At 37.8% G+C, this 17,530-nt stretch overlaps 1 protein-coding gene across 2 annotated transcripts in view; it reads right to left on the bottom strand.

Moving 5' to 3' along the window:
* Nucleotides 1–17,530, bottom strand: part of focad (focadhesin) — a 101,455-nt gene that overhangs the window by 77,119 nt on the left and 6,806 nt on the right. For both annotated transcript variants that reach the window (XM_088632027.1, XM_088632036.1), the window contains exons 5-7: nucleotides 8,863–8,964; nucleotides 2,270–2,371; nucleotides 898–1,105 (exon numbers count right to left, since the gene is read on the bottom strand). In XM_088632027.1, the coding sequence (XP_088488153.1) occupies nucleotides 898–1,105; nucleotides 2,270–2,371; nucleotides 8,863–8,964 (412 nt within the window). The remainder of the gene's footprint in view (nucleotides 1–897; nucleotides 1,106–2,269; nucleotides 2,372–8,862; nucleotides 8,965–17,530) is intronic.

Genomic DNA, 17,530 nt, shown 5'->3' with positions numbered 1-17,530 from the left:
AAGACAGACAGATGCCCTGTGTTCCTCTCTGATCACCAACATTACAAACAGGTCATCTTTGGGTCACTCTGTAATTTCAACCATTTGCTAATTGTCAATGGCAACTGATCCAGTAACAAAGGAAAAACTGAACTCTGGAGTACAGTGGCCAAAAAAATGTTAGGCTTTAAATTCTGAACACAGGAATGAACAAACAAACCTCCAAATCCCCCCCAGAAAAAACACAATTACTGTACATTTTCATGATAATTCACAAATCACACCCTCAAGCTGCTACTTAGTGACACAACTCTCATCCTTCGTTCAATTCCAACTTCCTTTTCAATTAAAAAATGCCATCACTAGACAAGACATACAGTAAGATGTCACTGGTGGAGACACTGCAACATGGGAGAAGAGAGAGAAGGCACAGAACACTAACACCAATAACACAAGGCCAGAATCGCTTACAAGCTTACAATGTCCTATTTACAAGAGTGTGTGATATCTACAAACTAGTCAGGTAATGAAATGTGTGCTAGTCCTTCCTAAACATGTGTCTGACTCTTACACTGATATAATGGAATCAGGTGAGTGAGGCTCTTGTTTGAGCGTGAACTGACTGGAGTCGTCATTCAATGCGACTTCATTGTCATGCTTCTCATCTAACATCTGCTGAGGCCAAATAGCCTTTAGTGGATTTTCCTCCCATCATTGATCCCTATCATGAACATCAGAATCGCTCGATCTTTTAAATCAGATGTGAAATCGTTGGTGTCTGAAGTGACTTTACTACATCTCAACATACTGGTGGCACAAAAGAAATGTTTTATAGTTAAAAGGAGATGGACATCCTTAAGTATCCAAAACCTGCATTTCACCTCAAATTGAAAGAAAGCAACGTCCCCTAAAGCTTACCTGGAGATGTGGGATCAGATCGAAGAGCGAGCGAATCACACACTGCGCCACCGAGGAAGGCTCACTCTCTTCGCCTTTTTCTTGGCAGTGTGGCACCAGCACTCTGAGGAGGTTCTGTCTGAACTCGGCATGCTCAGATAAGTGCAGGGGCTCACAGTACACATACCTGAGGAATGGAGTCAGCATGGCCACATAGGCAGGCTCCATTCTACAGCAAGAAGAAGGCATCATCATTTTCATCTTGTCAGATGTGAGAATTCTCTGACAAACTTCATCTGCACAACAACAACTTCACCTTACCTCAGTTTTTTTTGCATGTACTGTATAATGATTGTAATATCTAAAATGATTTTTTTCTGTATGGTAGAAGTATAATAGACAAAAATTAAGTGAAGCTGGCCAAATAAAATATAGTAAGAGTGCTACAACTGTGCAATATATAGCATAATGTGTAACACTTTTATATACTGAACTGAATGATCACACTACTGCTGTTTAATTAACTACAAACAGCTGAATGCATGAAAAGAAGAAAAAACATTTAACTTCTGAAAAGAAGTTAATGTTATTAAGATTTGCCACGTGGTTACATTTTTCAAATGTGGTAAACATAATGCAACTTTTGGCTCCGCCACGTAAATAGTGCAACACCACCTCAATCACAATTTGCTTAAATTAGAAGAAAGTGTGCCTTTCTGCAAATTGCTGTACAAAGTCCGACTAACATGCAATTCACAGGGAATGGACATGGCTCATAACGTACAAAATAACACAGGTAGTCAATTTAGAGTACTTCGTGTAATTTTAAATCAATATTCAGTACCTGAACACTCAAATTAAAGACTTTTAAGACCAACAGCAGCTACATTAAATTTCAACAAGATCTAAAACAGAAAACAAATGCGTTGATTGCATAAATATTCAGACCCCTGAAAATAATATTTGTTGACAGAACAGTTGGCAGCTATTACAGCCACACAAGTCTTCTTTCGTATGTCTCTGCCAGCTTTGCACACAAGCTTGGTGGATGTTTTGCCCATTACTCTTTGCAGATTCGCTCAAGCTCGCTCAGGTTGCTTGGGGATCACTAATCATATTCCTAACACAGCATTAATGTGTATGTAAATCAAACAAATCGAACCTTAGCCTTAACTTTGAACTACACAGTATTATCACAGTTATACAAGGTTCAGCTAATGGTACAAATTCAAATCAAACTACCTTTTCATCAAATGACCCAAAAAACAACGATCTAATGATTTAGTAAAAAAGTCTGAAAAGTGGCTGAATAACACTGTAAAAAGCATCTGAATGTTTGTGATGTTTAATGATTTCACACACCTGTTGTTACACAACAGTGTAGATCACTTACTTTTTAATGCACTGCTGTATGTAGTCGCCAATCTCCCTCAAAAGGACTGGCCAGCAGTCTGGTCGGTTTTCCAAGATGGTAACATATGGATGTGGAGGGTTTCTGCACAAAATTCAAATTTACAACCATAGATAATCGGATTGTCAAATACATCATACACAGACAAACAGGGCTCCATCTTCAAAACCATAGGAATCTTACCTTACACTCCACCAGCTTCGGAAACCACATGAAGCCAGTAAAAACTATTTCAGACAGATACTCAGATCTCTGACTACTCAGTATGGTAAAAAAGATATCCAACTAGAGATAACAAAGGTGTTTTGGAAGAGTCAGCCAAGGAAATCCTAAAGATCAGATTCTACACCCCGTTTGAAACCATATTTTGAAACTGAAAAATTGCAACTTAAGCATGTTCTCCCCCACTGATCAAAGGAGTGAAAGTCAACTCTTTACCTTCTGAAGGATAAGCTGCTGAATAAAAATTATTGCTGCTGGTGTACCAGAAAGTATATGAGGAAAACAACATTAATGTGCAGTATTAATGTTTTCTATTAAATATTTTAAAAAGGACAAAGAAAAGGGTCCTGTTGTAAAATGAAAGGAAAAGGTGTTAATTAAACTAACTATACAGATTGCACAGATAATCAGATCACACAGTATTATCATTTTATGTTATTTGCAGTTATTTTCTAAGAAGTGTACTTGATGTATAATAAACAAAAGTTACAAGCTTTGAATGCACACTTATAATCTGTAAACAGAAAAATACCAATTGTGAAGTAACAGGTAAAGGTTTGTACCATGCTGAAAAAAAAAGAAAAGAGACAACATTTTGACTGTACAAGAAGGCTCCTATGTCTCTTTTCCTGTTCCTTTGCAGCCTATGCATGCAGTTACCTACTGGAACTTCTTTAACCAATTGTGAAGTAATGAATATAATACAAATCAGGTCACTTTGAAGGATTTTCTTTTATTTTTAAGGAAGTGATGTTTTTGTGATCCCTTAGAACCAAAAATAAAGATTGTGCATCATAACGTCTCACACTATGATTTAGGCTTAAAGATTAAGCAGGTAGAATTTTGCTAAACAGATAAACGTAAAAGTATTAACAGGAATCTGAATGAGAAATAATCAGTACCAGATCTTTTTTTAATAATGGATGTAATTTAATACAGTAAACTAAAATTAAATGAAAGAAATAAATGCATATATAAACATGATCTTCAACCCAATAAAACACCACTGCACATGATACAGGGATAAGTGAGCAAAATGGTATTTACTTTGCTAGACCGGCTAATGACTGTTGCACCAATCAGTCAGGATTTAGTCAGGTTTCTTAAATAGGGCATATACTGAACTCCCATTCTTTACACTTTGTTTCATAAATTACTAAATCCGAGTTCCATGAAATTTAAGAAAACCACATCTGTCTGTTTGGAAAAAAAAATAGATTAATTGTTTCAAGACGTGTGTAAGGGCCAAACAAATAATGATGATTATTTTAATCTTCATATAGTAATAATAAATGAGTAAAGCAGCACAGACACAATCTGTTGCCAACACCTGTTGCCATTTCTTCCTCCTATTCACAAGAGTACAGCCCAAGACTGGATACCCTCTGTTATGAGAATAGAATGAGGACATTACTAAGTTCTACTCACAGTTTAAATAAACAAGGTGCAACAAAAACACGCTGACTTACAGTTTCCTCTCAATATTACTTTAATTCAAGTCAGGGCAATCCCATGGTGGAAAACATGATAATGGCCTGTGATGGTGGAACACATAATAATTGCAGTTTGCATGTGAATTCTTCAGTCAGTGGTTTTCATGGCTCATATATTAGTCATAACTAAATTATCTGCCCCACAACAGAAAACAATTTGCTAAATAAAAATATTTAAAAACTTACAAAAGCATAAGCAGAACTTGCTAGAGAAGGGAAAACAAATTGAGCTTCTTAAAGTAACCATTGCATAATATCAATCTTCAAGCTCATCTTTGTGAACACAAGTCAGAAGTCCAAGGTATAAAGGACTAATGGCCTCATTCACCTACAAGCTGTCAGTCAGGGGAACAAAGCGCACTCCCACAATCTCATTGACCATCTCTCTTCTTGAGTTTCCCACAGCAAACGTGCCACTGTAAAGTGCTTAAATCCAGCCCACATATCAATGCAGGCCATCAATCACGCCCAGCCAGCAGACACACACACTATTAACTGCTTTAAGAATAAAACAAAATGAGAAAGGTACCTGACAGGTTGACCTTGGTCCTTACCAGTTCAAATGCAAGTTCAGGAAATGTCAGCATTGAAATGAGGTGTAAGTCTGGAATGAAACAGGTTCCTGTCTCTGAGCTTTTTATAATGACTCTTCCAATTGATTCATACTTTAAGAACAAAAGGTACTGGAGATTCTCAACATCTTTTAAAATGTTTTCCCTGCAAGAGTCCATCCTCACAGGAAGAATAACACTTAACAGGACAAATGCAAATATGCTCACACAAGTAAAAGAATAAGACCTTTTACATGTCAATTTAACCACAAATAAGTGACTATCTGGTAATGGATAAATGGACAATGCAAGGTATTTATACCACATACCACATTCTTAAAGGCCTTTTGCACTTCCTGTGTTTTACAGATCAGTGATCATACTTCATCCTACGTTAACTGTATTATTAATAGTGGATGAGAAGAAAAACTACTGAAAACTACTTTCCTCTTATTCATTTTTTTTAGGTTATGATAGGAATGGTAAGATTATGTGTTAAAAAAGTATCAAATAAGCAAGCACACAAGAAACAGTGATACTGTATACACAACGTAAAAAGTATGACACCACTGAATACGATTAAAAGTCGATGCCTCCATGACCTCGTGGATCACTGACTACCTGACGGGCAGACCACAGTCTGTGAGACTTCAGAACTGCGTGTCTGAACTGGTAGTGAGTAACACAGGGGCACCTCAAGGGACAGTTCTTTCTCCATTCCTCTTCACCCTCTATACTTCGGACTTTAAGTACAACTCAAAGTCATGCCACCTGCAAAAGTTCTCAGATGACTCTGCGATTGTTGGATGTATCAAGGGTGAGCAGGAGGAGGAGTACAGAGGACTGGTCAGCAGCTTTGTGGAGTGGTGTGGGGTGAACCACTTGGAACTGAATGTTACAAAGACAAAGGAACTGGTGGTAGATTTCAGGAGGAAAAAGGTCAAACCTACTCCTGTCTACATCCATGGGAGTGGCGTGGAGATGGTGGACTCGTACAAGTACCTGGGAGTGCACATCGACGATAGACTGGAATGGTCTAAGAACATCGAGGCCATCTATAAGAACGGACAGAGCCGACTTTACTTCTTGAGGAGGCTCAGGTCCTTCAATGTGTGTAGTAAGATGCTACACATGTTTTATCAGTCGGTGGTAGCGAGTGCCATTTTCTACGCAGTGGTGTGCTGGGGCTCTGGGATTAGAGCAGTAGATTCCAAAAGGCTGAACAAGCTCATCAGGAGAGCGAGCTCTGTCATTGGGTCTGACCTGGACCCCTTGGAGGTAGTGGCTGAGAGGAGAATGATGTCCAAACTGGAGGCCATCATGGACAACTTCTCCCATCCCCTCTATGACAGGCTTGCAGGAATGAAGAGCACGTTCAGCAATAGACTGATTCACCCACGGTGCGACAGGGAGCGCTACAGGAGGTCATTCTTGCCGTCTGCCATAAGACTGTACAACGCATCCACCTTGCGTCTTGGCAGAGGCAACAGCGACAGTGACCTGTTTCTGGACTAAACGCATATACACATATACTGCTACATCTGTTCTCTTTCTTTTTCTTTTTCTTTTTCTTTTTCTTTTTCCCGTTTACAACCACTTTTGTGCAATATATGCCAGGGACCTGTGCAATACATTTATATTTATATTTATATCTATGGTTACATCTATATTTATATTCATACGTGTGATACGATTTTCTGTGTACTGTTCTGTTCTAGTTTCCTCTTGTGTGTCCGGACTGTGAGTAACTCTTGTATTGTATTGTATGTATTGTACTATTAGTATATAATTCGTTACACTGTGGCTGTGTTGTGTGTGTTAAGCTGCTGTTGCACTGCAATTTCCCTCACGGGATCAATAAAGTATCTATCTATCTATCTATCTAAAAGGGGGGAGGCGCAGCGGCTTCGTGGTTAGTAGTGCTGCCTCGCACCACTGGGATCCTGGATTTAATTCCATACCTAGGGTGCCATCTACGTGATTTTAGTATATTTCTCTCACGTTAACGTGGGTTCCCTCCAGATGCTCTGGTTTCTTCACAGTCCCAAGACATGCTGGACGGTTAATTGGTTTCTGGGGAAACTGGCCTCGTGTGAGTGTGTACGTGTCTCTGTCTGTGTCTGTGTGTGCCCTGAGGTGGACTGGCCTACGGTCCAGACTGTATTCCACCTTGTGCCCATTGTTTGCCAGGATAGGCCCCAGCTCCCCTGCGACCCTGAATTAGATGAAGTAGTTAGGAGATGGATGGATGGATGATTAAAAGGTAATTAATGCAAAGTTCTGTGCATACAAGAACAAGGAGTAAATATTTAAAACTCATAGCTTAGGGCAACCTAAAGTTTAACATCCCGTTTCCTGCCCTTAAAAGAAAATGTGTAAAACTAATTTAATCATAGTCAATTAAGTAGGACTCTCACATCAACAGAAAAGGACATGAATTATGCAAATTTCTCCTGGGTGGCTGTAAAATGATAAATCTAGTCCTCCAGTTAGTGCGCCCTTGGAGTTTCATACCTAATTCTAAAGGTAGGTGGATACACTTCTACTGTACATTTCAACCTAGCAAAGACATTTTGCTCAGGAGAAGAAAAAAAGACACATTCGAAACTCTATATGAAGAAAAATAGCTCCAGGCAAAGAGTAAGTAACCTTTGGTAAAAAACAAACTGCTCTTGCAATTTATAGAAAAATTCATACGGAAACCATATAAACATATTTCACACAAAATTGAATTAAGCTGGGATGACACAGACATGAAAGGGTAATTTCATCTTACAGCTACCTTGAGATCTATGGTAAAAACTTTCCAGCTCATATGATCCCCAGGAAGCAGATGAGAAAGCAGTCAAACTTGTTATCTTTTTTTGGCACTGAAACATAGCCTCCACAACACAGGGAGCTACCAGACAGCCCCCAAGCCTCAAATAAAATCCAGCAACCAACACTATTTGCAAAGACTAACACATACACATGTAACAAAGAATCCTCACATTATGAATCAGCTATATTTTCTCATAAGTGCAGCTTTTGTCTGTACTTACAAAACCATTAATGATGTAAGAAAAACAGTAGGGATTCCATTTGATGTTTTTCATGCTTTTAATATTTAATAAAAATGATTTAAAGGATTTCTGATGTCACATTTTGGCATCTATTTCTATTATTGAGCTTCAACAGTGCTCAACGAATGCTAAATATTGTGAATGTCACAGTTTATCGTGTTTATTGTATAATTAAAGCTAAGCTGTACCACAACTAATAGACCCAACATAGCCCCCTGCTGTTTGGAGCAAAAGATCTTTCCTGCTATTCTTCTCCAAAGGGAAAAAATATTTGTTCTAATATTTATTGTCTTACTGTAGCTGATTTAAGATGCCAATGCAAAGAGGCCAACATCAAAGTGCTGGGAGATTTACACTGAAGTTTGAAAAATGAATACGTTTGCGCTTTTAAGATACAGCATGCTTGACTGCTTGACCGCAATCCAACGCAGGTCAGCTCCCTTGGTGTAATGGCACCATCGCCGCCTTGACACTCTGCATTACGATCATGAGCTAAGAGACCGCTTGAAAGCGGTGCTTAACCTTTGGTCCACCTTAACCTTTGGAAAAATCTCTTAACCTAAGAGACGTTCAATTTGATTTACCGCATGACTCTCATAAGAGATAGCAGTTATTTAAGCAGCATTTCAAACAATTAACAGGCAGAGGGTACTTTGCAGACAGCTACCAAGCCTGTCTGCAACAGCTGTAAACAAAGAATCCTTCAGTTCAGCATGCGTACAGCACCCCGCTTCTCAGTACAACCAACCGTTAAACCTTTTCCTGTAAATTAAATCAATTAGATACTAGCCAATCGATTGTGGCTTATATTACTGAATTAGTCAAATGAACCCTGTTTATCAATACTAACAAGGTGACTCTCTCACCTCTGAATGGAAATCAACAGCAAGGTCCAAGTGAAATAGAATTTTTGGGCCTGGACTTCAGCAAAAAGGTTAATACACCTTGTGCTTTGTTCTTCAGTGACATGCCCTGAAACAACTGCATCAAGGCGTCTGAAAGTTTACAGTCCACATACAGTAAATATTTCTAAATGTGGATATATATATATTGTACTCTTGGAAAAGAAGATTCATCTTTTAGTCTCAGTTGCCACATTACTGCCATGGTGCACTTTTCAAAGGTCTATTTACTGAAACCATTTAATAAAACACTCCATGTGGAGATCATAGGCTTTAATTTAGCACTCAAAACGTTAAAATCACACTTGCTCCTCATACCATAATGACTTGAAAAAGTCAACTCACCTTATAGTATAAGGACAGCAGACTGCTTTTCCATCTTGTAGGTGTTGCAAGGACTGGATCTGCAGCAACTTCCCAATCACCTTTATCAGACCTTGCACATTGCTGCAAAAATGAAATGGTTAATTGAATCAGAAGATTCACGCAAATTAATGGTGAGAAAATGATAATCTGGTGCTGTGCTGAATCAGATGTTTAAATTGTTATGCCTTTGTACTACATTTTAATGGAAACCTTATTTCCTTTGCTTAGTTTCTGAAACTGAATAAGTGTACTTAAAGTCTTGCTGATTTATTTCCATATTTTCTTTTTTAAAATTCATTTGATTTTATTGAAGTAACTGCAACACAAACCAGGATTCACGCAGGTTTATTTGCCGTCTTCAAAAGTGTACATTTGATCACTATCAGAAATCAATCAAAAAACACTAATATACAGTATATGGAAAACACTGTCATTTTGCAAATTTGACTTACAATATAAGTCGCAAAACATAATTCTGCAGGAGATGTACAGTAGACAATGGATAATGCTATGTTATGACATCTAATAATAGTCTCTAGAAAATAGTACACATCTTGATACCAATTAAGTAATTACACATCTAATACAAATACTTTTGTATTTTCAGAGTGCTATAGTAAATCAAACCTGTCCTTGTTTCTGAAGAATAATACTGCAGTTTTCATCAATATTAAAATTCTGTTCATAAAGACAAACATGAATAATTTCTATTGTTTCCCTTTCAGAATCAGGAATTGCCATCGCTCATATCTTTCAGTATTACACATTTCTATACTGTAGCTCTAGAGGGCTTAGCTCAAGTCATGCAGTATATGAAATCATTTAAAAGGATATGAATTTCACATGCCAGTTGTCAGCATCGCAAACAAAAGTAGGTCACCATTCATATCAATTACAATCTCTCTTCAATAATGTCTGGTGTAGCTTTATCAAAATCCAAAACCTGATTCTGAGGATACAGCCTTCAACTGTCTGTGAATTCTAATGTATTATTAGGATTCCTTTTTCATATTTTACATATAAATGAATGTTTCTTTTATATATGAAATCAAATTAGGTGAATACTCATTTGAGAAAACAAGATTCTAACAGACTATTTTTTTAAATTACAGACAGCTCATAAAAAACAATCCTTTTTTAAAACCATATAAAATAATTTTTATAAATTAGAAGAAAAACATAACGATTGTTCAACTAAACTCATGTTTTCCAAGTTTCATACTATTCATGGGCCAGAGGGAGCTCATTAACCTTAAGAATAAAAAAGCATGTTTTTAAAATTGATGAGTAAAGTCTATTGTGTATAATGTAAGCCAAGTTATTAATACACAAAAGTTTCAAATCAAAGAATGGTTGTATGGTTTAATGATGTTTGTACCATTTTCCTAACCCATCGAATACTCATTATAATGGTGAAAAACGGTTTGAAAGTCCTAACTTGTTGATTGAAACTATTTCATGTTGTGCATATTTTATTCAGATCACAACATATAAAAGTGAAACTGATTCAGAAAAGTCAGATTTTCTGGAAGACTTAATTGCAGAGAATACAACTGTTCTGAGATCAAAGGGCAAATGAATATACAGTAATTATAACAAAAAATATTTCAATGTATCACAAATTCATTTTATGTTTCAGTGTTTAAGCTTCATCCAAATGAGTAATGACAACAATAATCACTTGTGATATTATTTTGTCTAAATAATATTTTTAACGCAGTCCTTAAAAAGTTAATTTTAATACCTATACACCCAACAGCGGGAGCTAAATAATCATGTATACAGAAATAAGAGAGTTAAGTTGCCATGGGCTGTGTTACACTCATTAATGGCTAAAATACCTCACTGACTTCGGAATTAAAAATGACAAACACCATCATTCAAATGTGAAAGTAAAATATAATTAACAGTAAAATGTGATGTTATTATCTCGACATATAATCATTCTTTTAAGGTTTCCACAGACAGAACCACATGTGAGCAAGACTTTCCTTGAGGTTGTGGAGAGTGATAATCAATACAGAAACCTTATCTGAGCAAGATCTACAATTAGTGACAGAAACATACAGTATTCCAAAAACTTAATCCCTACAAACCAAAAGCAGCACAGTTTAATGGTCACCTGACCTCAGTGACATAAGATATATTTTATATAATGTAATTAATAACAACACAAAAGATACTGTACAAAGAGACTAGGGACTCCTTTTGTCAATTAAAAAATCAGCTAATTACAGAGACAGAGAGAATTACCTATGTTGGATGTTCATGTCATGTCACGTCATTTGCCAAACCGCTTTATACCACACAGTGTCATGGGAAGCCGGAGCCTACCTGACAAGCAACGAACACAAGGCAGGGTACACATTGCAGGGCAAGTGCAAGCCAATCATACATTGGGACAATTTAGAGGCCACGGTATAGGCTGAGGAGGGAAATTTGGCCTGGACACTGGGATACCTCCCTACTCTTCTCGAGAAATGCCCGGAGATCTTTAATGACCACTGAGTCAGGACCTCGGTTTAACGTCTTATCCAAAAGATGGCTCCCACTACAGTATAGTGTCCACACCACTATACTGGGGCATTAGGACCCACACAGACTGCAGGGTCGGCACGCCCCCGGTCCCTCTACCACCACTTCCAGCAGCAACCATACCTTCCCAGGAGGTCTCCCATCCAGGTACTGACCAGACTCAGCCCTGCTTAGCTTCAGTGGGCTGCCAGTTGAGAGCTGCAGGGTGAAATGGCTGCTGGCCTGTCTGATGTTTATTTTCAGTTAATTAAGTCTACTTTGGGGTAAGGAATAACCTTTGGTTTCTCAAGAATTCTGCAGAGGTTCTTCACATCACATGACTGAGCTGAAAGTGATCCCCAACCAGCACCGCTTGTTCCCATGAAAACTGTAATATAAAAGAATTAAAGCTCTGACATTACAAACCTGGATTTTATTGGAAAACTACACCATTCCTCTCAAGATGAGCAAGGTGACAGCTCAAGAACAGCAGTGTGGTAGTAATGAATGCCATGAAAGTGAAGGAACAAAAAGTAATTTCAGTCACAGCTAAGAACATGTAAAACATGAAGACAAATAATGTCTCATCTGTAGCACAAGAACACCACACAAACAAAGCCACTCTTTCCTACCCACAGCTCACTGATTGAAGAATCACCAGTCTGCTTTTTGATTGAGTGAACTATCTTAAGATCTTATTTAAATCTTCTAATCAACAGTTTGTTCACCTCTTAATCCATAAAACACCTGAGATTTGAATTTCTTACATAAGGAATCTGTTTACTGTAAAACGTGATTGAAAAATTTTTCTGAATGTCATCTTCATCTCTGAGGTTCTCACAATCCAGTGGTTCTCAAACTGTGGTTCGCGTACCTGCAGTGGTACGTGGCGTGCCGCCAGGTGGTACGCCACATGACCCTGGAACTGTGTTGTGTGCGCTGAAAAATTGGGACGGGTTTTCATATTTTCTATTTTAAGACGTATCGAATACGCAGCCTACGTACTACGATACAGCGCGCGCTAATACTTGAGTGGACATGAGATACTCTGTAATTCTATACCACTCTACAGGAATGCATGCTATGAACGTAAGTGACCAATTGCATTTAAAAAAACGTATCTCCAGCAAATAGGGAGGTAGGAGAATGTGCGTGAGTTTCGAACAATGCCAATGTTGTAAACACAGGAATGCATAGAAATGCGTGCTAGGAACGCTGGTAATCTTGTGAGCACAGGAAAGCGTGATAGATAACAGAAAAATATTTAAGAACTGTTCTAGGTAAATTTGAGAAAAATACACCGAGTGTCTCTTGTGTTTCGCTCCCATGCGCATGAAATAAAAACTTTTTAACTTCTGAGACAGACTCCTGAAACGGAAACGGGGAAAAATGCAAGCTTGCGGATTGCTAAAGCAGGTAACCCCCACACTATTTTTGAAGAACCTTATTTACCGTTGGCAAAAGAGCGGACGTATTATGTGTGAAGAAAAAGCTGCTAAACAGCTGGACCTGCTGCCCCCACTGAAAGACACAATGATTCATATAATTATTGAAATGGCGGGCAATGTCAAAAGTACGCTAATAGAGCGCATTAAGATGAGCAGATGTTTTTCACTACAATTAGATGAGTCTGTAGTCGATTTGGCCAATTTGCTCGTTTAGGTTAGATACGAGTTTGAGGGTATGTCCCATGAGGACTTTCTGTTCTGTAAGCCGCTACCAACAGGAACTACAGGAGAGCACATATTTCAGCTTCTGAATGAATTTATCGAAGAGAATGGCATCGACTGGATAAAATGCGTCGGAGTTTGTACAGACGGTGCTAGAGCGATGACAAGCCGAAACAGCGGTGTAGTTGCACGAATTAGAGAGGTTGCTGCAGAAATGAATGGGCGCATTGCAACTTCCACTGCGGGATCTTTGCCGTCAAGAAAATGCCAGACGATTTAAAATCTGTTAGACTCTGTTGTGAATTGTATCAAGGCTCAAAAAAAGAAATCACTTCTGCTTTGCTCGACTAAACAGGCTCACCCCTCTCACTGAAATGGTGCTTTTTTATTGTTTATTTTTATTTTCTGTTGTTCCTGTTTTTTTTCTGTAAAGGGCTTTGAGAAGCCACCTTTAAAGGCGCTATATCAAATAAAGTTTATTATTATAATATGTATTATATGTGTGTGTGCACACGCACGCTCATGTTGGTCATTGAGAATTTCTGGGGTTCCTATGAGAAGATGACTTGTAGGTGGTACTTGGATGCTTTGGTTTGATCAGGGGTGGTACTTGGTCCAAAAAGTTTGAGAACCACTGTCACAATCCCTTTCCACGTTTTGCCAAAATATGGCTGGTGTTGGGCAGCCTTCAATCAGCCATGATATCCTCATTGCACAACAGTGACTTGCAGTATATTGGTGACATACAGTATCACATGCCAGAAGTGCTTGAAGTGCAACCCTAGTCCAATGGTAACTCTGACCTTCGCACTGTGGTACTCACAGGATGAAAAGGAGTAGATGGCTCTTGTAGTGGGAATTGGGGAGATAAGCTTATATGTTAAATGAAAATCACACAGGAAGCACAAAAATAAAAAAAAATAACGGCAGGTTCAGAAATGGTTCCTGCGGAACACAAGCTCATCAAAACCATGAAGGTGGAAGAGCTAGAATAAAGCTAGTATTTAGTATAGGAATTTGTCTCCATAATGTGAACAAATCATATTAGAAAGTCATTGATAAACAGCTAAGACATAAGAGCCAAATACAATGCAAGGTAAAAAGTGGCTAAATCTGACCAACGATCTATTTGTGTCCTAGTTTAGCACCCTTAGATCTCATGCAAATACATTTTTTTCCTGTTGCCACTGTAAGTGCACTGCCACATAGTTTTCATCTGTGCTCCTTGTTCGCGTTTGTTTATTCTGAAGAAATTCACTGGGTTGGTTTCTCAATTCCTTTGAGCATTATGCATACTTTTGATTTGAGTGCAAAATATTCTGCTGTCATCATCATTAGATATACCATCAATAAAGATGAGTTAGTCAGTTCCAGAGGTAGCCATGTATGCCCAGGCCATGATGTTACCTCTGCCAAATTTCACAGATGAGGTGATGTTCTATGGAGCATCTGCAGTTCATTTTTTTCTCCATACTGTAACCTTTCCAGCACTTTGCTAAAGGTTTATATTTGGCTCATCTGTGTATAAAACCTCGTTAAAAATCTTTCCTTTCTCATCTTTGTACGGTATATCCCATCAAATTTTAATCTTGTTTTTCTGTTCTTGGTGCTGATGATAGATTTACATATTGTGGTGTAGTCTTTGTATTTCTGCTGTCTCAGTCTTCCGAGAACTGTGGATTCAGATATCCTCACTCCAGCAATCTGGAGGTTGCTAGCAATCACTGACAATTTTTAGGGTTTATTTTGACAGCTATAATAATTTTTCTTTCATCAACCATAAATGTCTTTTCTTGGCTGACCCAGTCTTGACAGCTCTATACATATACCTCTGGTTTGTTTTTTCTTCAGTATTTTCCAAAATGTTGATTCTGGTATGCCCAATCTCTGTGCCATGGGTACGATTGAGGTTTTCTTTTATTTCAGCTTCAAAATTGCCTGCTTTTCTCTAATAAAGTTAACCGTTTTCATTTTGACATTTAAGTATGGACACTAAACATTGAAGTCAAAGGCAGGTTGATAGGGCTCTGTTATGAGTGTCTAATTACCTAAAAACATACACGTGTAGGCCCACTATCCCAAAACCTTTGTTCTTTCAAAAAACAGGTCCAAAACTATTAACGATTAACTATAACACGTTAGAGCTGTGATTATTAGTCATGTTTTTTAGGAAAAATGAATAGAGCTCATAGTAAAAATACTACTTCATTGTCCAAATACTGTGTGTCTGAAGGCCATCATCTATAGTGTACTGATTTTTCAAGTTATCCCTACATTATTTTATTGTTTGTAATTAGTATACACATACAATATAAGACTGTGCCAAAAAGCAGCTTCAGCAAATGGAGAATAACAGCAGCATCTTTTTGGTTAGGGAACAGCAGAGGAAGGAGAAGCAGAGCTGGTCTGTCGCCCACCAGATCTGAGACACAGCACTCACATTCCCTGACAAGTGGTTGTTACTGCTGCTGCTCATACATTATAAATCAATTATCTACGGCTGTGGGTTGAGCTTTCTTTAATCTTCTCCTTTCATCCACTATAACTGTCAGAGCAGCCCCACAGTAGGGAATTTGACACTTTAAATCTGTCTGTTTTTCCCCCCATCTTTAATTTTAAGATTCTGTTTAACCAGGGAACACATCCACTTATATAGCAAAAATAAAGTGGTCAGCTTAACATTTTATTTCCACTGTCACAAAGAGAATACAACATCACAACACTCAGAATTTAAAAATCCCATTACAATGTTTCAATGCCTTTTTGAACAGCACTATTGCATGAGAGATGTATCTAAAAAAACTACACAATGTGGAAGAGTAAAATGTATATTGAATATGATTCTGTATATTGAATGGAAGGTGACTGATTATTTTATTGCATTTTTCCAGAAGTGGTGTTGGTGCATTAAAATTATGCATTATTAAAGAATGAAGCCTTTTAAAGACAATACTCTAACAAAACACCAAGCACAATACAGGAATTCACTTGCATGTGCTAGTGAATGTGTATAAAATGGCTCATTCATTTTATGGAGCTGTGGACCTGTTACTGCATTACCTGACCAATTTTGGCTGAGGAGATATTTGTGTCTGCCTAGGAACTATGCAGCTTTAAGAGCTGGGGGATGCCTTAGAGACTTGAACCAGCTGGGAATGTACCATAAGCACATGACAAATGCTGAAGGGATCATGTAAATATACTGTTCAGTGCCATCTAGATTTAGCCAAACCCCTACTGAGTCAGGAGCAACAGACATCACACAACATAAGTTATAAATTCAATAATGAGCTTAACATAGTCTAAGAATATCATACTGAAATCTTTATATCACTGCACAGAGCAAAGTCACAATTATCCTAATTGACATAAATGAATAAATTCCAGAAATAACCTGGGTCACATTTATTCACTAAATATTAATTTAAGTAAGATCCATCAAACACAAATTTACAATAACATTCTGCTCTCTGGACGTGCAATAGTAGTCTCCAAACCTATATGGAAGCCTCTGAAGAAAAACTGAAGAAATATTTTTTGTTTCCATTTTTGTCATCAACTAGTTTTCTGTCCTGTTGTTGATCATAAACTTTTTCTTACAAAGGGACCTGTTTTATATTTTTTTGCAAATCAAAAAAAAGTCGATTATGATTACATGTGACCACTGGTAATTTCTTCCATTTCTTCTTTATACAATTTTTGTATCATGTTTAAAAGTAGCCCCTTTCCAGTCACCAATATATGCCACATGGAATCAGAAAAGGTCATTGGCAGTCCTTAATGGGATGCAGTGTCAGACAATATTTTGTCTTCTTCAAATAATTTAGCTCATCTGCTAAGTCATTATAGTCAAGTGCAACAAACATATACAATTTCTATATCAATGGTTTCAGAACAGGATCGCTACACTTGTTTCTTAAATGCTTTCACTTGAGTATCGCTTCTCATCCTTTCTCAAGTGCAACTCAGATATGAAGATTCATATGTTGAGGGAATACCCTGATATAAAGCACCTGTGAGCATATGTAATTGGAGTGCTTTTGAATATAATAATTCCTTGCATTTACGTACTGTAATACTTTTCATCCTCAATAATCCTGAACTGCTTTATACAGTATATAGGAGGAGTACTTCATCCACTGAAGTGTGGCACCACCTAGCTATTATCCATCATGGGCCCCACTCCAGAGCAGATCAGGTAGAGAAAAGAGAAACTGCTTCATTAGATGAATTCAGTGAGGGCTTTCGATATAACAGATTATGCCAACCAACAACGGAATTTAGCCAGGGCACCAGAATTAACACTCTTACTCGTCGTAAATAGTATCATGAGATCTTTAATGATCTTTGACAACCAAGTAGTCTGGACCTCAGATTAACATATCTGCATGACTTGATCTCCTACAGCACAGTGTTCACGATTATCATACTGCAGCATTGGCTTGAAAATTCTGTCCAAAAGG

This window comes from Lepisosteus platostomus, chromosome 1 (genome assembly GCF_059453375.1).
Source record: "Lepisosteus platostomus isolate fLepPlt1 chromosome 1, fLepPlt1.hap1, whole genome shotgun sequence".
Lineage (NCBI taxonomy): Eukaryota > Metazoa > Chordata > Actinopteri > Semionotiformes > Lepisosteidae > Lepisosteus > Lepisosteus platostomus.
This window is presented reverse-complemented; position numbering and strand designations above follow the sequence as displayed.